The sequence below is a fragment of the Myotis nattereri genome (assembly GCF_964212035.1).
Source record: "Myotis nattereri genome assembly, chromosome: 3".
NCBI classification, from domain to species: Eukaryota; Metazoa; Chordata; class Mammalia; order Chiroptera; family Vespertilionidae; genus Myotis; species Myotis nattereri.
Genome location: NC_138077.1, coordinates 168721655 through 168748838, shown reverse-complemented (window position 1 = coordinate 168748838; position 27184 = coordinate 168721655). Strand labels below are relative to the sequence as shown.

The window sequence follows — 27184 nt, the reverse complement described above, 5'->3', positions numbered from 1 at the left end:
GAGAGGTTAAGTAACTTGCCCCAGGAGGTGGTGAAGATGAGATTTGAACCTGTCCCAGAATGATCTTCTCTTTAGCATTTTCCTCCATGTCACAAGAGGTTAAATGTTTTTTTAAAGTAATTACTATTTTTAGCCCTTAAAGGTCATAATTGCCTTCTAACCATCTCCATTTTAGTGCACTAGCCTGAATTTCCATGTATCAAATGTTGAACTTCTAATGTAATGTATTACTAAGATGCACATTTCTCCAAATAAGCTTAGCTCAGAATGTTGGAGTACTATCATGTAAAGAGGCCTTGTTCTTGCTAAGTACAATGGTCCCTGAGATTTCCTGAGTCACATAAAAGTGAAGTAATGTATTCAGACCAAGGAGCACACACCCACCAATTTTAAACAATTTTGGTTAGAATTGCAAATATGTAGAGAAACCAACAAACATTTGTTGAGTGACTACCCTGTTCAGCTAGACACTGAATTCAACTTTTCATATTTCCTGAGACTCACCTTTATTAAGCACCTTCCATAAATGTGGCCAATTCCAGTCTAAGCACTGGAAATCATAAATATTTAAAAATCATGGGCAGGACTGGCCTTCATCTTAACTGGTCTTACATCTGTCTGTAAGATTAAAGAATCTGAGTTGGATTACCATAGATCATATTTAAAATTTAGAAGAAGAGCTGATATGCAAAGGATCATAATCTTTCCTGACAGAAATGCATTGAACATCATAATGAATGGATATTGTCAGTCTAGAGTTGCTATCAGTGTGCGCGCTATGCCCAGCACAATTAAATTAGCCTGGTTTTTATTACTGAGGCCAAATGTTTGGCTTGGGTTCTTGCAGAAAATAAATAATTCTATTACATGTGATTCACCTTTGAATAACCCTCCAAACTCATGAAGACTCAAACTAAAAATTTATATTTATTACAGAAATCATCTTTTTAGCAAACCTTTATTGGGTCTCCTTATGTTTGCAGGGCAGCATAAAATGATTTAAATATGCAAAATTCAGTCTTTGTTTTTAAGAAACGTGCAGCCCAATTTTTCTAAAAATGTTTTTTTAATATATTTTTATTGATTTCAAAGAGGAAGGAAGAGGGAGAGAGATAGAAGCATCAATGATGAGAGGGAATCATTGATCGGCTGTCTCTTACACACCCTCCACTGGGGATCAAGCCCACAACCAGGGCATGTGTCTGACCAGGAATCAAACTGTGACCTGCTGGTTCATGGGTGGACACTCAACCATTGAGCCACAACGGCTGAGCTAAAAATAGCCTTTTCAATTAAAAAAAAAATCAAGGTTTGTTATTGTTGTTTTGCATGTATGTTTGTTGGTTGCTTTCTAACAAGAGGACAAATGAACTGTGATGACTAACAGAAAGATATTTCAAAGAAATGAAGGGCATGGATTCTGTAGTTAGGAAGAGGGACTTTGAAATGTGGTCAATTACTTCCTGAGTGACCGGGCACCACTTACTCCTCATGCCCCATGGTAGGTATATCCCTATATAATAAAAGCCTAATATGCTAAGTGTCCAGTTGTCCATTCAACCAATCAAAGCGTAATATGCTGATGATATGCTAAGGCCGCTCAACTGCTCGCTATGACGTTCACTGACCACCAGGGGGCAGATAGTCGACTGGTCGACCAGTCACTATGATGTGCACTAAGGGGCAGATGCTCTGACCAATAGGTTAGCTTGCTGCTGGAGTCTGACTGATGGGAACTGAGAGAGATGGGCTGGACATGCCCTGGAGCTCAACCGCGGGCCCTCCCTGGCTGGCCAACCTCCTGCAACCCTCCCTGGCCCTAATCATGCACCGGTGAGGTCCCTAAGCCTGGCCTGTGCCCTCTCACAATCCGGGACCCCTTGGGGGGTGTCGGAGAGCCAGTTTTGGCCTGATCCCACAGGCCAGGCTGAAGGACCCCACTGGTGCACGAATTCGTGCACCGGGCCTCTAGTCAATACAATAATAGCTCCCACCTTATAAGATTGTGTAAGGCTAAGATAAGGAAGTTCCTGACATACTTTCTAAAACATTGTAAGTAGTACTTAACAAATTGACATCTATTTGTTTTTATTTATATTATGTGTTTTGGGCTAAATTGAGCTTTTCAATGTGCCATTGTGCTCATTCTTCACCTAAAAATGTGGTGGGGTCACAGCTCATCCCTCTTCCTGGGTCCCTGGCCTAATGCCTGGGCATTCTGGTAGGTCCATCCTGTGTAGTTGGAGTCCTTTTCCTTCTTTAATAATTCTGTATACACAATGAATATTAAACAAAAAACTGAACATCAATGGAATGTAGATTGCAAACGTCAGGAAAATTCATTCATTTTTGTTTTAATTATTATACAAACTTCGCATGGCTTTTTAAAAATGTGTTAAATAAACACTGATGGTGTGTTCACTATGTACCAGGCATTGCCCTGGGGGGTGGGGGACTACCAGAACCCTCATGAATACCCTGTAAGAAGTAGCTGAGCTTGCCTCCAGATCTTGCTCTTATCACTTGTTTGTTTAGTGATCTTGGAAGAGGAACTTAATCACTTTGAGTCTGTTTCTTAATCCACAAAATAGAGGGTTCGTAATACCTTCCATGCTTGTTGAAAGAATTAGTGTGTGTAAAACGCTTACCATAGTGCCTGGCACATATAAGGTACTCAGTGGACAAGCACTGACTTCTCCTTACTCTTAGTAATTACAGAGAGAGAAACTGAGGCTGTTCCTCCAAACCTCATACCCTGTGAGGACATGAATTTTATATAGAAAGTAACATAGTACCTCTTGGATTCTCTATACATTTTGCTGTAAATGACAACCAGCAAAAGGTCAAATTGGGACGTGATCCCAGATCTTTAGATTACAAAGAAGGCCTGGATTCCTCTCCCTTCCAGGTGTCACCTGATTATATTTCTTTCTCACTCCCATCTTTCCTTCTAAACTATTCTCTCTCTCTTTCTCCGTGTGTGTGTGTGTGTGTGTGTGTGTGTGTGTGTGTGTGTGTTAAAATACACATAACATAAAATTTCCCATTTGGGCATTTTAAATTGTGCAATTCGGTGGTATTCAGTCCATTCTCAATGTTGTGCAACCATAACCACAATCTAGTTCTGGAACTTGATATCACTCCCTGGGTCCTCCTCCATCTGCCCTTGGCAACATCTAATCTGCTTTCTGTATTAATGAAACATCCTACTTTGGATATTTTTTTTTTTAAATATATTTTATTGATTTTTTACAGAGAGGAAGGGAGAGAGATAGAGAGTCAGAAACATCGATGAGAGAGAAACATCGATCAGCTGCCTCCTGCACATCTCCCACTGGGGATATGCCCGCAACCCAGGCACATGCCCTTGACCGGAATCGATCCTGGGACCTTTCAGTCCGCAGGCCGACGCTCTATCCACTGAGCCAAACCGGTTTCGGCTACTTTGGATATTTTATATAAATAAAATCATACTACATATGACTTTTTATATCTGGCTTCTTTCAGTTAGCACTAGTATGTATAATAAATGGAGCCTTGAGGCATTTGAAGAAATCTAATGTCGATTTATTAAAGCCTGACTCTGAGAAAAAGTACTGCATATTCATAAACTCATGAGATAGTACTGGGCCTCACCTACAGATTCATAATTCATCTACATACAGATGGCAAATGAAACCATGTGAGTGGATGGACTTGCCTCAGGTAGAGGATATAGAGGCAGCTAGGACAAAGTCTGGAAGAACTTCAACATTTGGGGGAGCAGTGGTAGAAGAGGAGCCTTCAGTTTCCTCCCTGGAGATGATGATAATAAAATCTAACTTAGTCAAACCATTAGGGCCATCACTTGAGAAGAAAACACCTTCTATTTTTTCACAAGGTTTGTAAGAGAATTAAATAAGACAATATATGCAAAGCAACTGGTTCCTGGCCAATAGTCAGGAGCTCAGTAATGGTAGCTAGCAGTGTTACAATAATGAAATTTTTTTTGTACTGTCCATGTGTTGCATCTCTGTTGTCAGTTGCTACATTTGTTGCTTTATTTCATTATCTTATTAGAGGCCCGGTGCATGAAAATTCATGCACTGGGGGGGGGGGGGTCCCTCAGCCCGGCCTGCCCCCTCTCACATTTCGGGAGCCCTCAGGGGCGGGAGGCGACCCAGTGATCGGGGAAGGTGACGCCCCATCACACCTCTGCTGCTGCCACTGCCGGCAGCACAAGCCTCGGCTGGCCCTGGTTACCTGAGCCTTCGGTGGCCCTGGGTAGCTGGGAAGCCACCATCCAAGGCTTGCCTGTGCCTCAGGCCCGCCCTGGGCAGCTGGGGGCTGAGGGGACTGTGGGACTCCAGAAGCAGGTGCTCGGCAAGGCCGGGGGGACTGGGCACTGCCATCTTGTGGCTGTGGGCACCACCATCTTTGAGGTGGGACGGTCAATTAGCATATTCCCTCCTTATTGGCTGTGGGCTCTGCCATCTTTGAGGGAAGGGCAGTCAATTAGCATATTTCCTCCTTATTGGCTGTAGATGCCACCATCTTTGCTATAGTGTGAGCGTCAATTAGCATACTCCCTCTTTATTGGCTGTGGGCACTGCCATCTTTGCAATGGCATGAGGGTCAATTAGCATATTCCCTCTTTATTAGATAGGATGTCAGTTTGAATGTCATTATATAGGACTGCCTATTTTGAAATACGCATTCCTACCCTCTTAAAAATGTCTATTTTTAATTGTGTTGTTGTTGTTCCCAGACTTGACTAGCTTCTCCCATAATCCCAAAGGAAGCTAAAAGAATCTAAATTAGGTGGAGAGAATCTAGAGGCCAGACTTCCTGTGTGGCTGATCTAAGGAGACAGTTCTGGATGCACACTGGAAAATGTTCTCAGTTCCACAGCTTGGGAGAGAACCCTTCTAGTCCCCGATCATCAAAACAATAACATTTTTTTTTTTTAGAGCTCTCTGTTTTGATATATTGGCAAGGGAAAAGTCACTTCATTTCTCAAAAACATTATTTTTCCTTCCCATTTTGGTAAAGAATATATAGTTGACCAAAAAATTCAAGTCCCAGCCCAGAAAAAACTACACTGTAGAAAATTACTTTAAATGTTCATGGAGTTCTGGGGTCATAAATGAAGAATCATTAGACATAGTGTTTTGTTAAGCTTATCAGATTATCATATACTAGTGGCCCAGTGCACAAAATTCATTCAAGGGGCTCAGCCCTCGCAGCCCTGGCTGCCTCAGCCTTCGCAGCCCCAACCTCGTCTGGAAAATCATCCAGAAGGATCTCAGGAAGGATGTCCAGAAGGTCGTTCGGCTGTCTGGTCCAATTATCATATTACACTTTTATTATTATAGATAGTGTCTAAAACTTGTTATCCCTGTAAGGTCTTTGATCATCATTTTTTCAAAGAATTTCTTTGAAATTTTAAAATAAACTCTAAAAAAAACATACCCACACCTTTCCATTCACTTTTTTTATTGTTTACACTATTGCAACTGTTCCTATCCCCTCCACCCCCCCCCCCCCCCGCCTTTGCCCACCTCCACCCAGCCTTTGCCCATCCCCCTTCCCTCTGGCCTACTAACTTTTAACACAGTTGGTGCAATTGTTTCTTCCTGAATCTTCTCAAAGTGCTGCTAAGATATGAATGACTTTTACATTTTATAACTTTGTTTGCTTTATTCTTTCAGAGTTTTCTTCATTTCTTCATACTTCCCTAAACTTCCTCAATCTTTTCCACTTTTTAAGGGAGAAAAAGGTTTTAATGATTTTTTTTTTTTTTAGTTCACCAGTTGGATTTGTTTTGATTTTCTGGAATGTCACTTCTGTAGTGTATTCCTGTATATAGTCCATGTATAGCTGTATCCTACATATGGGAAACATGACTTTCAATGAAACTAAAAATACGAATTTGCATAGCATTTTGTGAACATGTGCAGATTCTTTTATCCTTTAGTATTATTGGCTGATTTGTTATAGGCTTGAGAGATCAAAATCCAAAAGGAATGTAACTTGTATTCAACTCCACAATTAGAAATGATCCTGGGAATGGACTCTGTCTTCTGAATCCTGATCCAGTGTACTTTTCACTGGAAAATGGACAACTCGTGACATTCATAACCTAGTTCATATTGGCTATTGTCCAGATTGGTGGTCAAAAACAGGACAGTCTATGAAAAACTACTGTTGCCTGCTTTGTTACTAATTTAATACAAGAATTACTGGAATTTGCATGTATTTTCTGATCTATTTGGTAGGGCATGCTATTTCTTAATCATGTTAAAGTTGTAGAAAATAAAACGTAATATAATAATAGCATTTGTTTTATGGTCCTATAAAAACCAGTAGTGATTAGTTTATATATATAAAATGAATATAACATTCATTATTAACCCAAAGCTAAATTAGAAGCATGGAGGAACCAATTAAGAGACTCAGAAGCCCAAGGAAAATTAAAGGAGGAAATGATGATTGTAACTGATATTTTATCTCTGTAAGGAGGTAAGGCAGAGGTGAGAAGGAAGAAAGTTTTTAACAAAGTTAAAAATGAATGGAGCCAAAGTGTCCTAAATATTGTAGGTGACTAGCTTTTTAAATGTCAATAACTTTGTTTTCCTAAAATTTCTCCTGTGGAGAGAAAGGAAGAATACGTTTATGTGGGACGTATTTTTTTAAACAAACATTGACATTTTAAAGCCCTAAATGTTTTATATGAAATAACTATGAAAATGCAAAATTAGACTGAACAGATGCACTTTGGAGATTAAATTTGAGTAGTACCCTAAAAGCCAAATAATGAGTGACTCAGATAATGTGAGAAATTTGGGCTGACTCACATGTTTTGGAAGAAGGTGTCATCAAATCTCTGATTCTGTCATGATTTTCCCTTTGTTTCACCTGATAGTGCCAAACAAACCCTGAAGTCAGTGACTTTTCCACTCCAATTTGTCAAGAAGACTTTCCAAACCACCGGAAAAATACCTAAGGTTTTGAATATATAGGCATTTAGCATGTTTGAATAAACTCACTAACATAAGAAACACAAGTCACACATGTAACTGTGGAACATAGAGGAGATGTGAATCTCAAGCAAAGCCTTGACAGGGTAAGAATGGAGAAACGAAGACTGGGCTTTGTCCAGGATGGCAGAAAGGAGTCCCCTTATCTCTGCCCTACCTGCATGATGCTTCCTGGGAGATCATTTAAGTCAACAAATATTATCTGGTACTTGCACTTGCTATAAGGGACATACAAATGTAGGAACCTTGGCCTCTCTCATAGAAAGACTGACAGCCTAGCAGGGAAACAGACATAGGAACTAGTAAGTGAAACAGGTTGATACAAGAGCAACATTTGGGAGAAGCACAGGATAGTCAGTTTCTTACACCACCAGAACTGAGGCAGCCTTGCTGAGGAGATGACATTGGCTAGGATGTAAAGGATGAATTAACATTCTAAATATCAACAAAATAGGAAAGGCATTTTAGCCAGAGGTAAGGACCACATAAAGAAGCAACAGATACTGGACTACAGATGTTGGGGTATATTCTAAGAATGGCTAACAATCCAGTCTAGCCACAGAATTGAAGAAATAGAAAAAGGTGAGATGGGAATATGGGATACAAAGATGTAATCCAGGCCAGTGTAGCTCTCCTGGTATATTTTTTTCCATATTCTGTGTCTTGGAATTATCCAAGTCTCAAGAATATATCTAACCTGGAAATTGCTATTCTTCTAAATCTGTAACTTGGTTTCTTGGTGGGGCCAATTTGAGTATGAATGACAATATTCTAAGAAAAGCTTGCAATACCACGCCCTGGTCTCCTTTTCATTCTTTTATGTTCTTCTGTTTCTTACGGTGCTAAGAACTTACAGCGCGGAATCTTTGCTAGACATCTGTTGGAAAATATAATAGTGGCCCTGCATAGCTCAGCGATTGAGCATCGACCTATGAACCAGGAGGTCACAGTCCAATTCCCTGTCAGGGCACATGCCTAGGTTGTGGACTCAATCCCCTGTGTGGGGTGTGCAGGAAGCAGCTGATCAATGATTCTCTCTCATCATTGATGTTTCTATCTCTCTCTCCCTCTCCCTTCCTCTCTAAAATCAATAAAAATATTAATATGTATAATAGTGAATTATATATATATATATATATATATATATATATATATATATATATACACATACATACACACACCCGATTGAAAAAACTTTCCCTGCTTTATGAACATTCAAATTTAAGGGATGTGTTGCAACTTTTAAATTATGTTTATATGAATGTTGCCAGGAACATTCAAATAAAAAGTAGATTGCTTTGACCCTTTGTTGTTTTCCCACAGGATTGAAAAAACGTACAAGGAAGGCCTTTGGGATACGGAAGAAAGAAAAGGACACTGATTCTACGTAAGTCTTTTAAAAGTTTGCCTCCTCAAAGAGATGCTGTTGTCATTGTCGCTTAGAGGACATAGAGTCTTCTGGGATATTGTGTACTATTCTGTTTCTGGGTAAATTGTAACTGTTAGGCATAAATGGTTCTTAGATTTACTCTACAAAGATAAAGACTTTTCATCATGTGTTCAGTTTTTCATCACGTTATTATTTTATAGCTTGATAACCACGTTTCCCAAAAATCTGGGAGGCAGGAAGTGTTACTGTTACTTCTGTGGGGACTAAGAGTATTTATTACCACCTCTAGGTTTGCTCTGAGTGAAATGAAGAAGCAAAAACACCTGTTTAGGTAGATTAGGCCTAGCCAGAAACAAAAATTTGTTCAGATAACATTCCAAAGCTTTCACTTGATGCCAAGATTTTGTACAAGCAAAACTGTAAATCAACCAACAGAATTCACAGGATAGGCTATTTGGCTGTAAATAAGAAGCCAGTGCCAGAAATAACCCTGTGGATACTTTTACATGTTTAAATGATCACACCCAAGATCATCAATTGCCCTCAGACTCTAATAAACCCATCTTGAAAACATCCAATGATGTAACAATTCTATTCCATTTATTTGACCATCTTGAATAGTCCTGTAGAGTATTTAGCTCGGACACAAAAATCTCAGGTGCTGCTTAGAGGCAGGCATGTAGCTTACACATGGAAAGTAAGAAGGCCGGGAACTCAGGATTCCAGCCAAGACCAGTGTAATGACTGCACCATTACTCCCCTGCAGCTGGTTGTGGCCATGTAAAACTGAAGACCTTTTGTGGCCTGCTTAAATCAGATTAATGAGCCCATTAAACCCATCATTTGGCTGGAATCCATGAAAGAAAGTTAGAAAATGTGAAAATCAATAATTATTTGGGCACAGGTAAAAATGGAGAAGGTTACATTTTCTTATCACCTTTAGCTTTTCTTCCTTTATATTTTTATCGTGCATACATTTTATCACAGGCTGCTTAGCATTGCCTGTGTCCTTGTCCTCCAAGATTTTGTAGTTCACTAGAGGCCCGATGCATGAAAAATCATGCAAGAGTAGGCCTTCCTCCCCCGGCTGCTGGCACCGGCTTCCCTCCGGTACCTGGGACCCAGGTTTCCCTCTGGCCACCAGCAGGCACCCGGGACCCGGGCTGCTTTCCTCAAGCTCCAGCTTTGTCTGGAAGGATGTCCGGTCTGATTAGCATATTACCCTTTTATTATTATAGAAGATGGGATAAAATATCTAACACACAAACTGAAATAGCTTTCATACAACAAAATGAAATAACATTTGACATGACTAGTTTGAGACCTATTAGTAAATGCTCAATAAATGGCAGCAACACTACTCATTATTACTAATACAAATTAATATGTGGTGAGTTCCTTATGAGCAAATAAAAATGGAATTCATGGAAGTCTGAGGGTAGAAAAGCTCACATTTGGACAGATGATCACTGAAGCTTCAGGGAGGGAAGAACTTCGAGTTTGACCTTCAAGTTGAGGACAGGCATTTAATTCTAAAGGAACAACAGCCAAAGCAGCGAGGTGGAAAAGTCAACTGGTATTCAGGACAAGACAAATAAGGCAGTTGGCCTACCATTCTTAGCAGGTAAGAATGATCATTGGAGGCAAATCTGGAAAGGACATCAGGACCAGATAGGAAGTGCCAGGCTGTGTCACTTGGGCTTCCTTCTCTAGGCTGTGGGCAACCTGGAAGCCAGAGAACATAAAGGATTAGGGGAAAATAAAAGCTATTTTTTAATATAGATAGCAAATATTAAGTCACCTGTTCTTACATTTTTTTTGTGCTTTTTCTTTTGTTAAATAATTATTTCATGAAAATTACCTTTAGTCTTGTTCTATATTAGGGGTAGGGAACCTTTTTTTCTGCCAAGGATCATTTGGATATCTATAACATCATTTGCTTAATATAATTCACTTAATATAAATTTATGTTGCTATGAAAAAAGCTCCCAGGTTTATTGAATTTTTAATCCCGCCTGCAGTTGCCTTGGCAGGGCCAGACTAAATGATTCTGTGGGCCTTATACGGCCCGAGCACCAGACATTCCTCACCCCTGTTCAAAATGATTGAATTAGGAATATTTTTTTATTGATTACGGTATTACATATGTGTCCTTATCCCCCTATAACCCCTTCTCCCCCACCCCCACCTTCTGTTCATGCCCTCACCCCCCTGGTGTCTGTGTCCACTGGTTATGCTTATATGCATGCATACAAGTCCTTTGGTTGATCTCTCCTCAGGAATATTTTTTGAGGACTACATAATTACAATTGTTTCTTAAGAAACTGCCCTTTTCCCCTGGCTGGTTTAGCTCAATGGATGGAGCATCGGCCAGTGGACTGAGGGGTCCCAGGTTCAATTCCCGCTAAGGGCACATGCCTGGGTTGCAGGCTTGATCCCCAGTGGGGGGCGTGCAGGAGGCGGCCAATCGATGATTCTCTCTCATCGTTGATGTTTCTATCTCTCTCTCCCTCGCCCATCCTCTCTAAAACCAATAAAATATATCAAAAAAAGAAAGAAAAGAAAAGAAACTGCCCCTTTCTAAACAACCTCCAAAACAGAAGATGGTTCTGTCACTGGAGCCTGCAGACCTGGGCTCTGCTTCCAGCGTTGCCAGCATTCCTACAGCCTTGGGAATATGCTTTTCCTTCCCTTGGCCTCAGTTCACACTAGATGGAATCTAAGTTCCCAGAAGAGCCAGACACTATACCAGTCAGCCTGTCAGCAACATCTCCTGTCACCTATAATGTGCCATTGGGTATGTGGGGCATCGTTAGACACACATCTCAGGAGAACATCATTAGCAGAAATCAAATCTATTTTTCTTTGAAGAGAGTGTCTGTAACTGACTGCACATAATCTCTGGTTTGTGCAGAAAATTAAAAAGGAAAAATTTCCCTCAAAAGGGAAAAGAGATCAAACAACCTCCTCAGAGCAGGCAGAGCTAATTTGCATTCGAACATGCTCTGCTCTTCCATCACCATTTCTAAAGGTATGAAAATAAGAAATTTTTCCTCATGGCTTTGATAGGTGCCCAATATCTATCTGAGGTACTTTGATGAGACATGTGCCTGTAGAACCCCAAGCATGTCTCCTTAACTTATCACTGGAGCACCCCAAAATACTTATGTGATAGCAAATTAGCCATAAATTGTTCCCAGCGGCAGTGATGGTCAAAAGATCAACAGTTTAGTGTCAGCCTTTGCTCTTCATGAACCCCTGTCTGTAATCGGGTCATACATCATTCTCACAAAAGGTTGGCCAAATGCTCTGGGAATTTGCTGTCCCTTCAGCTCTAGGTAATGCTTATGTTAATCTGCTATAATTGAAACTTTGTTGATGCCAACTGTTTTCACAGCTGTTGCAGTTCCCTCAGGGTGTACCACCAGCCCCAACTTGAGCTGATTGAACCTCCTTAGTTAGAGTGGGGTTGGGACCAGAGCTTCCTGATTTAATCATCACTACAGTGCCTGGTAGAGAGAGGAAAGGAAAGAGCCTGTGCTAAGTGGCCAGCCCTGTGCAGGCTCTGTTATATGCACTGATAGCCCTTTTAATCCTCACAGTAATTCAGTAAGGTCAGAAGTCATATCTCAATTTTAGAGATGAGAAATCAGTGCCAAGAGGGATTAAGTAAGTTGCTGAAGGTTACCCAGAAAATAAGACTTGAAACTAGTATTCTTGTCCAGAATCAAGCACCTGGGCTTTTATCTCCCAGAAGAAAAAGAACAGATGGGCAAAATTATAATCAAGATCAATAGAAGGGTAACAGAAAAAAGGCAGTGGTAACTGGCACTTTTTAAACCAGAGGCAAAGGGTCCATGGTAGATGATTAGTTTTAAAATAGAAGTCAGTAAATATAATGGGTCTGCTATTAAATTTTTTTAAAAATCACTTAAAAATAAAATATGAAATTTCCTAAGAAGGGTTAGGAAGCGAATTGAGAACTTCAAGTGTCTGAGGCTGCTAAAATCTCTCTACTCCCTATCCGAGGTCATATTATATAGTAAGTGTATTCTAGATGACATTTAATGAGAATTTACTATGTTCTGGGTACTATTTTGGGCTCTTCACTTTTATAAACTCATGGAATCCTCTAATTGTCCTGTGGGGTATATGTATATGCTATTATCATGGCCATTTTGTAGATGAGGAAACTGTGACACAAAGGGATGAAGCGACTTGCCCAAGGTTATGCAGGAAATTTAGGTTGAATGAACCCAAGCATCTGGCCCTAGAGCCGGTGCTCTTAACCACCATGCTTACTGTCGCTACCCTAGGAAGCACCAGCCCCATTTCCATCAATGGATAAGACCAAAGGATCAGAAGAGGACACCAATGCTGCTATATACAATTATAATTTTTCTGATTAAAATTTCTGAAATGCCATCCCAATAGTTGCAATATGCAGGAGATCAAGTGGCTTCTTGTAAGATGCTCTATAGAATACCCTTGTACCTGGACCAATCATGGGCAGCACTATAGCCAGACCTATCGCCAGAGATTGTTTTCTCTATATCTATTACTTGCTGCCCTCAAAGACATCCCCACAGGGATCAGTGCCTGTGGATTTATCCTATGCAAAAGTTACAATCACTTCTTTCTCAATTCCTTTAGCAGAAACTAAAATTCTAGTAAGAAATGCTCTTTTTTACTTTTATTTTTTGCAGTATATAGTTCTAAAAAGAAAAGTTTGTTTTGATGAGTGTGAGTTGGTAGATTTTCTCTGTACTTTCCTGTGCACCTGAGCTGATTATGGCCATGATATCTCACTGGATTTACTTGCCTGTCTTATTCTTTCTGTGATGAGTATGGCTTCATGTTTTTATCCTCAGATCCTAGCCTAGTGCCTGGCCGATTATAAGCACTCACTGTTTGTTCAATGAATTATAAGTTTAATGAGCTAAGACTCTTCCTGTCCTTCTAATTTAGAAGAAATTTCTTTAAACCAACTAATTCCCATAGCCAGGGAATGTCCAAGGACCCTAAGATTTCTGTCAACTCCCATGGTCTTGCAATATCAGCTTCTAGCCCCTGTATCCACATGGGCACAGAACTGGTTATGAAAAACGACGAACCTCCATCAAGTGTTTTGCAATCCAAGTAAAAATATTCTGCTAATTTAGGAGGAGATGTTGGTGGAGAAGGGGAGTCTCATCTTGGAGCCCAGGAGATGTCCCACTGACTCTCTACATTTCTCTCTCTGCCCCACCCTATGAAGCAATAAATAATTTCATCACCTTGTCCCACCTCCTAAAGAACAGTTCCAACCACACCAAACTCCTCAGGATTTCACAGTCCACCTCAAGTACTTAAGGTTTTCTTCCAAATAATGCAGGTCCCCATCTAGGCATAATTCGGTCTCTGTGTTTTAAAGGGTAACTTTTTAAAACTCCTCGCAGAGTGAATTAAAAGAGGAAAAGATACGGTGACCACCCTCTTGCTTCTTCCTTCCTCTGGCCCCTCCAGTTTAGTTTTTCAAAATAACGATATTATTTTGCACAACCGTTTGCACTTCCTCTATTGCTACAAAGTCTAATGTGGCTGCAGGTGGACAGTCTTATGTTCCTAGTGAAGAGACATTATGTGAGAGGAAAAAACTGTAGCCCGCATTTTTTAATACCCACTATGTATCAGGGATTGTTATAAATTCTTTATATACATTATTTGATCTAAGCTGGCTTACAGAGGTTACAGAACCAACAAGTGGTGGAGTCTGGACACTCAGAGTCATGCTGTTCTACAGTCCTTACTCCTGAGCACTGTGGCACACACTGCCACCATGGTGAACTCCCCTGAGTCATCAGAGTGAGCCCTGAGGAAACATTGCCCTCCCTTTCCTGCTTTCCTATAATCACTGGAGCAATAAATAGAGAAATATGGAAGAAAATACAGATTCTCAAAGTAAGTTGAACAATACCATAGTAGTTTCTTCTTATGGGGGCAATTCAAGACCACTCCCATGGAGAAGATGAGAGAGAACCAGTTGGTTTACATTCCCCCCCCCCCCCATGCTAGTTTTAAATGGAGCCATAGACTGGGACAGACACTTAATGAGCTCTCCTCTTCAAAGGGGACCAAAACTGCTGCAGCAACTTGGTGCCTTTTGGACTTCAGCTTTTAATGAGAATCTCGCTCCCACATACACATACACACACCTCACACTCAAATACCACTGTACCAATTTGTTTTGATTTAGTTTGCATTAGATGGATTTACTGGGGTGAGAACAGGGGAGAGGGGGGGAGAGGTGGTTAATGTTTCTTGTTATACTTTGGTCTATGTAGCAAGAATGATTCATTTTCCTAATAGCTACAAATTTCTTTTTGTTACAGAGGTTCACCCGATAGAGATGGAATTGTAAGTATTTAAATGATCGTTTTTAGTAGGTTTGCACTTCAATATATGCTATGTTTAAATTTCTTAAAGCCCCGTTGCTTTTCTTTTTGCTTTCTATAGGGAAAAAGTAGCTTAAATGGCTTTTCAGACCTCTCACTGTTAAAATATTCTGTAGGAATTGCATGGGACATACATGCAGTCTTGGTCAAGTTAAACTTATTTATTGTATTCACCTAAAACCCTGCCCTGATTAGGCAAGCAAACTATGGTGGGTCACAAACCAGACAGTTCCTGCAGGGGCTGCTGCCATCAACTGTTATTTCATGTCCAACTTAATGATATAAAAGCTCATTATGGGAGAATGTTTTTCTCTAACAGAGGCCACAAAGTTATAATGGAGCTGAGCTCCAGTAAAATTGAAAGAAACTTTCCCCCTTTTGTAGTTGAGCTGCAGATACATTTTCTATATTAAATTCACAAGTAGGGAATGGTCTTGAAACCACTTATGCCTGAATTTACAGCCTGAAGGAGGAAAATGCATCCACTGGGTTTAGATTTAACAGTAACTCTGACTCCTTGCTGGTCACCAGATTTCTTGATTTTTAAAGAAGTCTGTGGTGCCTTGGCTTGGATTTATCTGAGTTGTGCTTATGGGAGTCTGCACCCACTTCTAAAATTATTTCTTTCAAATCTAAATCAGATGCCTATTCATTAGGTTCAAAAGAACAGCTGTCACTGGGGTGGGGGGAGGGAATTGACTCACATTAGGCTCATTGGGCTGGAGTGGGAACGAAAATAAACCTGGTGGTTAAAAAATTGTTTTTTGAAAAATCACCCTTTATAATAATATACCTACATTGGGGTGTTAATCGCAGCTATAGCACAAGTTTTTTGCCCACATTTGACTCAGGGTTCTTAGCTTTGGGGTGCCTTTTGCATTCATGTAGTTCTTGCCATGAAATGTTAAGAGAATAGACTGAAATTTACCAGACATTGGGTAACACTATAATCAAGGCTCTATTCAGCAGGGGAAAAAAAAGACCCAGAAGACTCAGCTTCTCCTCACCTCTTGCTTCTGGCTCAGAGCCCTCTCGTTAACTCTCTCGCAGGTACTCTCTCTCTCTCTGCTACTGTGTCTTCTCTTTGCTGCTGTCTGGGTCCCCTCCCTGGGTTCTCTTGTCCCCTTCATTCTGGCCCCTGCAAGGCTCCGTTAGCTGTTCTCTGCTTTCTCTCTCTACTGCTCCCAGGCTGGATTGCTGTTTCTTGCTTCTTTCCCTCTGCCACCCTCAGTCTTGTCCTTTTTCCTTTTTCTAAAATCCCTCCCACCCCCCAGCTCATTGTCTGTGAGGCCCCATGGCTACTTCAGTGTCTCTGCTCTTCCAGGGACCACCGGTTTAAATCTCTGGTGGACTGTGCACCCAGGTGCCTGGTACGGCACTGGCATGGTGTGGGCAACTATGAGTCCAGGCTGCATTGATGAGCCTGGCCGTGATGCTGTGGACTTGTCCACTCCAGCTCAGGGCTTTGTACTGGAGTTCCCTGAGTGCTCCTGTACCACCACATTCCAAGTCATATAAAGTTACTTATTAGTGCCTGTGCCCTCTTTGTTTCTTCATTGGAAATACCGTAAGTCTCCCTGATTATTAGGAAAGGGGAATTATTTAATTTCAATTTCTCAGGAAATAATGCAGACCCACTTGAAAAAGGCTACATTCTAAATAAATGTTCTCTGAAACAGGATGCGCAGCTTCGTAGGTTGTACAAGCTGCTAGTTGTACTATTTGGAAACGTTACCCAAGTTCCCCCACTAACTGTGGTCACCGAATTTGAAAGCTCCTTATCATACCAGGGCCCTAGGGGCCCAAGTTTCTGTTTGCATCTGGTCCTTAGAGACCTCAACCTGATTTTCTTTCACATTCAGATTGATTAAGACCTTGCATCTGTGGACCTAGTCCACTTTTACGTGGCTGAGTTAGCTTCCAAATTATTGTCTCTGGGTGTCTGAAGTGGAAATTTATGGTTTCACTGGTGTAGTTATATAAACTATAGGTGATGGTGCATGCTTATAAATGGCTTGTCAACACAGGGCTACACAATAGGCTTAATGTATTTGAGCTTATTTCAGTTCCTCAAAATCCGGTGAAGCCCATCTCTGGTGACAATGCTTTTGCAGTTTAGTATACAGAGGCTTTGTGGCAAGGTTCCATGTAGGAGGGTGGGCGTGTCTTGCTCCCCACGTGGCCGAATGTACCTGTCCCCTACAGAACTGTTTGTCCTGGTGTCTGAGATTTCCGGCAGCTGTGTGTTACAATGCATTCCAACCCAGAGACAAACTCTAACCATACAGGCAACACTTTCACTTTTTCCTAAACAGTGCAGATTTCCACCTACACATGGCCCGAGGGCATCGTCTCTGCTCATCCCGAACAGGTGTACAGGAAAGGCCCAGATTTGGAGCTGTCAACTATGTGTGCTATATGTATTGATGACCCTCAGGAAGGCTTAGGTCCAGGGTAAAGTATAATGGAGCCAAATTTTCATACTCTGATTAGCAATACATCCATTTCTGTTCAGTCTTAGTGTGTCCTGGTGTCTGTTCTCTACCTGTAAACTAAGAACTGGCTGAATGAGGACGAGATCCACACAGTCTCTCCTGCCTGGGATGTTTCTTCCTCTGCTCTCTTCTCCTGACCTAGCTACACTGGCCTGCTGAATAGAGCCTCATTATGGGCCCCAAAGTCCGCTCTTTGTTTAAGGAACCCTGCCAAGATTGGTAGGCCCTACAATTTGGCCTAGAAATTGTTTCTTCTATGGTATGTTTGCTGACTCCATGTGATTCTTTATATGTGTCTTAAAGAACAAACAGATCCTTTAACAACTTTTTCTACATGAAAACAATCAATTCCAGCAGCCCAGCCCACATGAACCACCCTACAATAACAAAGCAGAGTGTGCGCGTGAAGGAGGAAAAAAAGTTTCGGTAAGGAAACAGATTTTAGTTTAAAATTTCCAAGGGTTTGTAGAAACAGTAAGTAAAATCCCAACCTGAAACTTGAAAAAAAAGAGTAGCATTTATTTACTCCAATTAAGAAGAGTCTTTTTTAGTTATTTCCAAATTATTTTTTGAAAACGTGGAGCCAGCGTTTAAATCAACCATGTAGACTCTATATGCTGATGTCTGAATATACTTTTAAAGAGTGAACAGGCCTCCCTGGCTGGTGTTGCTCAGTTGGTCGAGCATGGTCCTGTGCACCAAAAGGTTGTCAGTTCCCTTCCTGGTCAGGGCACATGCACAGCTTGCGGGCTTGATCCCCGGTCGGGATGCAATTGGGAGGCAGCTGATCCATGTTTCTCTATCTCCTCCCTTTCTCTCTCTCTCAAAATCAATATAAGCATTTTTTTTTTAAAAGAGTGACAAGGCAAAAAAAAAATGTGTTTCCCTTATCTGAGACAAAGGAAAGGTATTCAGATTTTAAAAAGAATTTATTTATAAGAAATCTTTGGCTGCAATATAAGCATGGTATACAAACTGAGTAATCATTTTTTAGGAAAAGCATTATCTCAGTAACGTTAGGAATTTGGCAGGACCGTGGCTTGTGGGAACACTGTCCTTGGCCAAAGGATGTTGACTCAGGGGTGCGATCTTGGCCGAGGGGAGGGAACGACGATAGCAGTGTTGTTCAGTATGGTAGCCTACTTACAGTTCCGTTTCTCAATCACACTGCCCCATTTCCAGTATTCCGGAGCCTCTTGTGGCTGGTGGGTACGATATTGGGCAGCACACATCTAGGACCTTTCCATCTTCACAGGCAGTTCTGTTGGACAGTGCTGTCCCGCAGGATTATTTGCAAAATGAGTCAAGTCCATCTCAGTGGCAAAAAGATCACATTTAGGCAGTGCAACCTGTGTCTTTAACATTTCTCACCTGACGACTACTGTGCGGCCCTGAGCTGACCTAGGGAAACAGGAGCACTCTTGGTGGAAACTGAGAACTTTGATAAATGTATAACTAAGCACAATTGTTGCCACATTTATTGATTTAGCCCATCATTTTATCTGAGAACAGATAATAGGCCTGACCAAAGTAAAATGCCTATTAAGAGTAACGTTGATACGAGCCTCAATTATCTTTAAATGACAGTTATATACTCACATAATAAAAGTTACTTATGCAAAGTGTAGAAGTTTGGAAAACACACAAAAGAAAAAAGTAAAATAAGGTATAACTCCAACTCGAAGGAAAAAATGACTCTTTATATAATGCTGAGTAGCCACTGTTGCTTGTACTATTAAGCCTAGTTTTTAAATAATATTTCCCCACTTATCTTCTTCCTTGCTTCTACAACGTTTTCCAAATGAAAATCAATAGAGCCATTACCTTCACTTATTATCACTATGAGCTGCACTTGCTTAAGTGGTTAAACCAAGAGAATTGTTTCTTTCTTGGGGTTTACCAGAAGAATCTTTATCAGTAACTTGATAATTTCCATTTATGAAACCAAATATATTTGTAAGAATTCACTAGCATGAATGAGGCCAGATTCTTCTAATAAAGCCCTCTCTCTCTCTCTCTCTCTCTCTCTCTCTCTCTCTCTCTCTGTGTGTGTGTCTGTGTTGAATATCTTCCCAAAAGAATGTATTTTTATGATTTTTTGTTTATGTGTAGTATTTGTGATTAAAATGTTCCTATTTTAAAAGAAAAAAATTCTATAAGTTTTGCTTTCTTCTCATCTCAATCTTCCATTGGTTTCCATAGAAACTGGGATTGGTGATAGAAAAGCATTGGTAATAGAAATGAAATTATCATAGAGGCAAACTATAGAACTGAAAATTTTGAACTCAGTAATTTAACTAATCTCATCAGTTTTTAGATAACAATCCTATGTATTGAAGAATTGTTTAATAACTAAAAGGTCTATCAACGGTAGTATTATACTGATTACAAAATTCATGAGTTTAGTTCTTTCGGATCAACTTTGACCATTTTATTCCCATTATTATAAAAGTTAAGTTTGTATATTAAATTTATTATATGTGCTTTCTAAGAAGGATTTGGAGAATTTTGCAAAGAAGGCATATGCAAACAGATTGGCAAAGTACGAATTAAAAAAGAAAGCAAACAACAAAAAGAAAAGAGGAACAATGCCTATTCCCCATGGAAGAGATTTTTTTTTTTATTAGTTGGCTCATAATTTAATGAACCATGTCTTCAGCAATAGCTTTATAGCTCATACAGGTGCAGAGTTGATGTGACAGGTTTTTAGAACAACCCTTGCTGAAAGTAGAAAGAATATCAGTAAAGCACTAATTCAATGAAGGCAATTATGTGGAAAAGTTAAAATGATGTAGTCTGAGTATATAATATTTTTTAGGAGCAGGAAAAAGGAAGAGGGGCACAGGGCCTGTGTTCTTGAGTTCTGGTCAGTGAAAACATTGGCATAGTTTTTGCATTTATAAATTCTAGTACAGTGGCAGTCCTAAGGAAGAGAGAGGACTTGAACATATTATCTATTCCTTATGCGTGTTCACCCTTACTAAGCTATTGTGGGTTTTTAGAGTGCCCAGGCAACATTCAGTAAGTATTAATCGATGATGTTGGTTACCTCTAATTTGGTTTTCTAGTGGTCCTACATGCAAACATGAAAAGCTTACTTCTCCTGCCTATTTGTCAAATTGAGTGTTAACTGTTCACATTGTGGTCCAACTCGCCTTCATTTGTGATTGCAGAATTAGAGGTTCTGTCTTCACGCCTCACATGTCACCGTTTATTTTGTGTTGTTCTGAGATCTGCTTGTGCCCAGTGACATACCATTGCTCTATGTGCTAAATACCCGAATGCTGAATGAACCCTCCATCACCAACTTGATTTGTCTTTTTGCCTTCTCACAAAAAGTAGAGAATCCTAGTAATTTCTTTTTGGATAAGGCCACATTCTTGCTCAAGTGCTTGTGGCCATATATCATGGTTGTGCTAGGAGTCAAAATAGAACTTTCAAATAATCTAGAGAGAATAATGCTGATTTCCATTCATTTTGCAATGATGTGTGTTTCTGGAGGCATAGGACACATGGATGACAGAAAAATCCATGATGAATCCTATTATTCCATTTTAATAATTTGTTTTTTAAAGCCACTTGTAAAGAATATCAACACCATTTTTAATACCTAGGAGCTGAATTAACTAATTTGAAGCTGATTTCCTTTATAATCTATCAAGGGGATGGTTAGGAAAAAAATAAGTTAGTATTAGAAAAGCTAAAAAATTAGTTAACTACTTGGATGAATACTCTTTGGATATTGTTGGAACTGATTGTATATGAGAGCAACATGGAAGTCAACATGTTTCCATTTAAATATATATATATATATGTGTGTTTTTATCCCCTGCAGGTATAGAGAATTAAATTATAATGTAGATGCTTCTAATTCTTTAGTAATTGAATAAAATTTGAAGTTAGTAGTGAATATTCAATTCTTAGGTATTCTATAGTCTTTTGTATAGTAAGTACGGAAGCTCTATTATACAGTGTAACGGCAACTCAGTTTACCATTTGGTTTCACTAATGTGGCTCCTTAATAGGCTGCTCTGATTTGTCCTTCCAGTCCTGGGTATTGATAGCTCTTGTTAAATAAAGATAAGAGTTAAGTTTCTTTATTCCTTTTTTGTTTCATTCAGATGTTCCTCTTCTAAATTTATTTTCACATTTATTACAGAAGAAAAGCAATGGGGCACCAAATGGATTTTATGCAGAAATTGATTGGGAAAGATACGTGAGTATCAGAAAATGTTTTTTTCTTTATTAAGTATTTCAGAACTTGAAAATGAGTTGAGGCATTTTTGTATTTAAAATACGACATAGAAATAAGTGAAACATGCCATCTCGTCAGAAAGTGCCTGGCACGACTAACATGGCAGACAGGCTAAGAGCAGTAAAGGCTGTTAGATATGGGTTCAAGACCTAGCCTCTCCACAAATCATCTGTATGTGGTTTTGGGATAGTAATTTGCTGTCCAGCAAAAATTAAGTCAATAGCTACTTTACAAGATTATTGCAAGGATTCAATAAACTAATTATTTGCTCAAAATAGTGTTGTAAGGGAAGATATGAGATATTAAGAAAGGGTGATTTTTAAAAATTCTTTTTACCTAGAAAGACTCTTGTTATATTTTCTAGGATTCTTAAATATGCATGAATGTGATACTCTAAATAAACAAGTATGATAATTAAAATACCAAATTACTCATCAAGCACTACCCCCTCACATCTAGCACACAAATCCTAAACTCCAGTGCTGTCCCTGGTCAACATGCAAGTGCTTAATTGAAGCATAATTTTCCTCAAGTGTTGTTAGTCCTAAAAACTAATAAGGCCACGCAGGAATTGCTATTATAATTATACATTAGATACAACTTTCTCTAAGTAATGAGAAGGGTTTTATTCTTAATACATTCTATCATCTTGCTTTTGGCAGGGAGAGGGTAAGAGCAGAGACAGCCTTAGAGAGGATTTGACCTTTAATAAAGGGAAGCCCTAAAGCAGGGGTGGGGAACATCCAGCTGGCGGGCCCTCTAAGGCCCACCCAATAATTTAGTCTGGCCCTGCCAGGGCATTAGGGGTGAATTCATTAAATGTTTGACCAAATATAGCAGGCCAAAGCTGATAATTTCGTATGGCCCTCAAATGATGTTATAAATATCCAAATGGCCCTTGGCAGAAAAAAAGGTCCCTACTCCTACACTAAAGTATAAATTGAGATTAACTGGATGAACATTTGAGGAAAGATAATTCCAGGCAACCTGGCCAGTGTGGCTCAGTGGTTGAGCATGGACCTATGAACCAGGAGGTCATGTTCAATTCCTAGTCAGGGCACATGCCCAGGTTTTGGGCTCTATCCCCAGTGTGGGGCGTGCAGGAGGCAGCTGATCAATGATTCTCTCTCACGATTGATGTTTCTGTCGCCCTCTCCCTTCCTTTCTGAAATCAATAAAAATATATATATATTTAAAAAAATAAAAAAAGATAATTTCAGGCAGAGAGAATGGCATTTATAAGGACCCTGAATGGAAAAACAAAACAAACTTGCAGCATTCATATCATAAGTTAACAATGGGTCATAGTACTTACCATATAATGGGAAGAAGGCCTTGTGGCTGAGGGGGATCAGAAAAGAGAATCTCAAACCTGAGGCTAGAGAGAGGATCCCGAGCCAGGTCACGCAGGAGCTTGTGGGCTACACAGAGGCACTTCATTTTATATTAAAAAAATTTTTTTTATTGACATTAGAAAGAGAGGAAGGGAAAAGGAGAGAGATAGAAACATCAATGATGAGAGAGAAACATAAACATTGAGCGACTGCCTCCTGCAAGTCCCCTACTGGGGATCGAGCCTGCAACTTGGGCATGTGCCTGACTGGGAATTGAACTGGTGACTTCTTGGTGCATGGGTCGATGCTCAACCACTGAGTCACACCAGCTGGGCATGGGCTTTTATTCTGAGTGCAGTGAGAAGCCACAGATACATTTTTAGCAGGTAAGTGATCTTAATATACTTTTAAAAAAGAAAGAAAAAGAAAGAAAGCTAAGTAATGAAGAAGGACAGAATGCATTCAGGCCATCTTCTCTCCCCCTGGTCATGGCACTTTCATTGTTTCAGTGACTCCAAAATCTCTCTCCAGCTCTGTTCTCTCTGACTTGCAGGCCTATTACCTCAACTTCAAAAGGGTCATTATTGAACTCTTCTTCACCTTCTTCCCCTCTACAGTGTAGGCTATAGTCTCAAATACCTGGGATCAAGGAGTGGTTCTGCCATTTGCTGTGTGAGTTCCTTGAGAAATGGCATCTAATTTCTCTTAGTTTCCTTCTTGGTAAATAGAATAATTCCACATATGATTGTTATGAAGGTTCAATGAAATAAAGTATAGGTCATAGTACTTACCTTATAATAGGAAGTAAAATATAATAACTAATTCTAATCATGCAAACTATCTTTTCTCTTTCCTGTCTTTTTCCAAAAATATTAGTTGTCTGCTGTTACAATTAGTTCAGCCAGGAGTACCAGCAGTCTCCCAGGATTTGAGGGTAGAAATCCTAGCGTTTTCCTGAACCTTCTCTCTCCTTTTTCTCCTATGATAAATCTGTTAATAAGACTAGCAGTTTGTCCTTCCAAATGTCCTTGATTCATCCCTTCCCACCACCACCAACTTTGTCTATATTATCAGCACATCTTATGGGCATGATGCAAGTATTTTGAATTAGTTTTTTCCCCCCCTCCATTTCCTTCTGTGCCCAGTCTATCCTGATGTGTGCTTCCCAAACACCTTAAGATGCTGCTTCCGGCATGCCCTCCCTAAATGAGAAGCTGCAGTAACTATATCAAGTATGAACTCTTCCCCCAGCATGTTGGCCACCCCTGGTCCTATTTCCCATTGCCTCTCACTGTACAGCTTCCTTTCCAGTCATGTCATCTGAATAAGGTTATCTGTTTCAGCCTTGGAGGTCTCAATATAGACTCTTCCTCACCAGTGAGTCCCTTCTGTACCCCCCCTCTAATCCCCAAAGGCACATGCAGATCCCTGATTCTTTCAAACCTCACTAATTTCCTCTTCCTTCACACTCCTATCATTGATGTCTTGTGTTTTGTATTTTGTATTTTTGTTTTTATTTTTTGCCTACCAAATACATTTCAATTTTCCAAAGGACAAGTAATTTCCATTTTATATCCCTTCATGTTGCTGAGCAAAGTCCTTGGCTCATAGAAAATGCATGGTAAATTCTTTCTGAATGTTTCCTTTCATTGACAGTTGTTGACTCCTAGTTTGTTTTCCCAATAGAAAGACTCCCCACATTTCCTTGAAAATATATATATATATATATATATATATATATATATATATACACACTGCCCAGCATTCACTTCCAAAAGTGAAAATCCTTACCTCCAAAAATAAGAGACATGTTTAGATCCTTAAGTAGAAGGCTCTAGAAGGAAAATGAATAATTCTTTGATTATTGTCAGGATAGTAATTGCATTATGTTCACTTGTATTTCATAGAACTCACCCGAGTTGGATGAAGAAGGCTACAGCATCAGACCTGAGGAACCCGGCTATATCCTTTCTTTATTTATTTTTTATTTTTTCTCATAAAGCAGTATTATAAATTCAGGTTTTAAAAAGGTGTTGAAATAACCCTAGCTTCCCAAGCCTTGTTGTCCATAATATTAGAGATGAATAAATAGCACAGAGAACAGCCTGATCACTAACAAGCAGGCATTTTGCCTCACTCTATTCATAGAAGAGAGAGAGAGGAGAAAGAGAAAAATGTGCTGAAAAACAACTGTGCACATTGTGGATACGAGGTTGTCTGCTAAAGCCTGATGTGAAAGTGTCATTTATCATGACTGGCAACTACCTGTTACTGTGCTCTCCCCACAGATCACCTCTGGGCAGAACAGGCCACACTCTGAAGCACTTAGAACTCATTACAAATCGTCCATTAAAATGATTTTCCTCTCTCCGTAGAAGGCTCTGCAGTGTGTGTGCTGAGAGTGACACACCAAATGGCTAACTGCAGCAAAGATGTAGGACATTATAACTATTGCTCCTTGAAATTCACCATCCTTAATCTTGTTCCAGGGAAAGATGAATAAATTCTAACCCCTTCCTGATTTACTTTTTATTTTTTTATTTTTGTTAATCCTCATCTGAGAACATTTTTCCATTGATTTTCAGAAAGTGTGGGGAGGAGGGAGAGAGGCAGAGAGAGAGAGAGAAACATCAATGTGAGAGAGACATTGATTGGTTGCCTCCTGCATGTGCCCTCAGTGATGCTTGGGAGCCTGCAACCGATCAAACCCAGGACCCTTTGGTTTTCAGGGAGATGCTCTATCCACTGAGCCAAACCAGCTAGAGCCTGACTTATTCTTTTATTTGTTTGTTTTGCTTTGATTTTCTACCTTTTAAGTATACTTTTGCCACCACTATGTGCAGTCACTCTTGTCTTATACTCATCACTGCCTCCAAGTAAGTTATGTATCTTTAACTGTGTCCTACCTACCAAAGGAAAGCACTTTTATTCTTCAAGTGAATCAGAAGAGGAAGAAGAATCACACAAGAAATTTAATATCAAGATTAAACCACTGCAATCTAAAGACATTCTTAAGAACGCTGCAACTGTAGATGAACTGAAGGCATCGATAGGCAACATTGCACTTTCCCCATCACCAGTGGTGAGTGGTTTTTATGTCAAGCTTGGGTGAGGTTGGACAAAGAGCTGTGTTCTGCCCATGAGCATTAAGTAGAGCAGATCCTTCTTACGCTGAAGGCTGCCTATGGTCCCCATTTTATGAACTCTAGAACCTTTAAACAGCTTATTCTGGCTTTTGAAAGTTATGCTCATTTTACATTGCATTTCTTGTGCTTTTCAAAATAGTAAAAATGCATAGGGCCACATTTCCTTTTTACTTACTTTCCTGCAAGCATTTTCAAAAGAAGAAAAAAGAAAACATTATCCAGACTTACTTCTGCAGCAATTGAAAACAATATAAAGTTTACATACGTACTAATAATGATATTTATTTAAAAACATATCTTACTATCTATTTTTATGACATAGCACATATGAACTGGGAAGAAAACCAAGAAAATTAATTTTCTTTAAAAACATCTCATTGTTATGCTTCAAAAATATAGTAGCCTAATATTGTCTAAAATTATTTTAAACCTCATGATCTCTGTTATATTTTATTATCAAATTGTCTTAAGTACTCTTACCTTTTAGACACCTCAAATACAGGTATGTCTTATTTGTATTATTCAAATTGGTATTTTTTCCCACAATTTATACTTCCTCCAATTCCCATCTATTAAATGTCTTTAGTTGTTGAATTCTTAAGTTCCAACATTTACAGTATTTTCTCTGTGGTGTTTGATAAATGATATAATTGTTTTCTAAAAATAGCTGTGAAGAGCAGCTGAAGGCTCTCAAACTAGCAGCTGATATGTTCTTGGCATCTTCTTCAGAGAGATGTGATCTCCCTACAGCATTCCCCCTAAACAAGAAGTTAATAAATGTTGAACCACTTTTGACATGCTTCTGGAAATATCTCAACTAACCTTTCCAAAGGAGCTGTCATCATCTCTCCTTTGATAGATGCCTGCCTGGGATGAATAAAGTCTCTAATGACACCTTCTACAGTGCGTAGTGCTTATAATGGCCTTTTTCAGTACTGTTAGTGACAGCTAAGATGATTGCTAATAGTAGTCAACCACAGCAAGTGATGTTTCAGGTCATTTTTAATCATATACTTATATGTTAACTTAAAAAAAGGAGGCATGAGGTATATTAGCTTTTTCTCTCTTCTGCATGGAAGATACAGATTTTCACTTACATATTGGTCTGTAA

At 39.6% G+C, this 27184-nt stretch overlaps 1 protein-coding gene across 1 annotated transcript in view; it reads left to right on the top strand.

The window, feature by feature from the left end:
- SGIP1 (SH3GL interacting endocytic adaptor 1) overlaps positions 1–27184 on the top strand; it is a 209660-nt gene that overhangs the window by 88472 nt on the left and 94004 nt on the right. The window contains exons 2-8 of the mRNA XM_081087620.1: positions 8343–8406; positions 14781–14805; positions 15810–15893; positions 17693–17764; positions 21498–21554; positions 24835–24889; positions 25834–26009. Of these exons, the coding sequence (XP_080943746.1) occupies positions 8343–8406; positions 14781–14805; positions 15810–15893; positions 17693–17764; positions 21498–21554; positions 24835–24889; positions 25834–26009 (533 nt within the window). The remainder of the gene's footprint in view (positions 1–8342; positions 8407–14780; positions 14806–15809; positions 15894–17692; positions 17765–21497; positions 21555–24834; positions 24890–25833; positions 26010–27184) is intronic.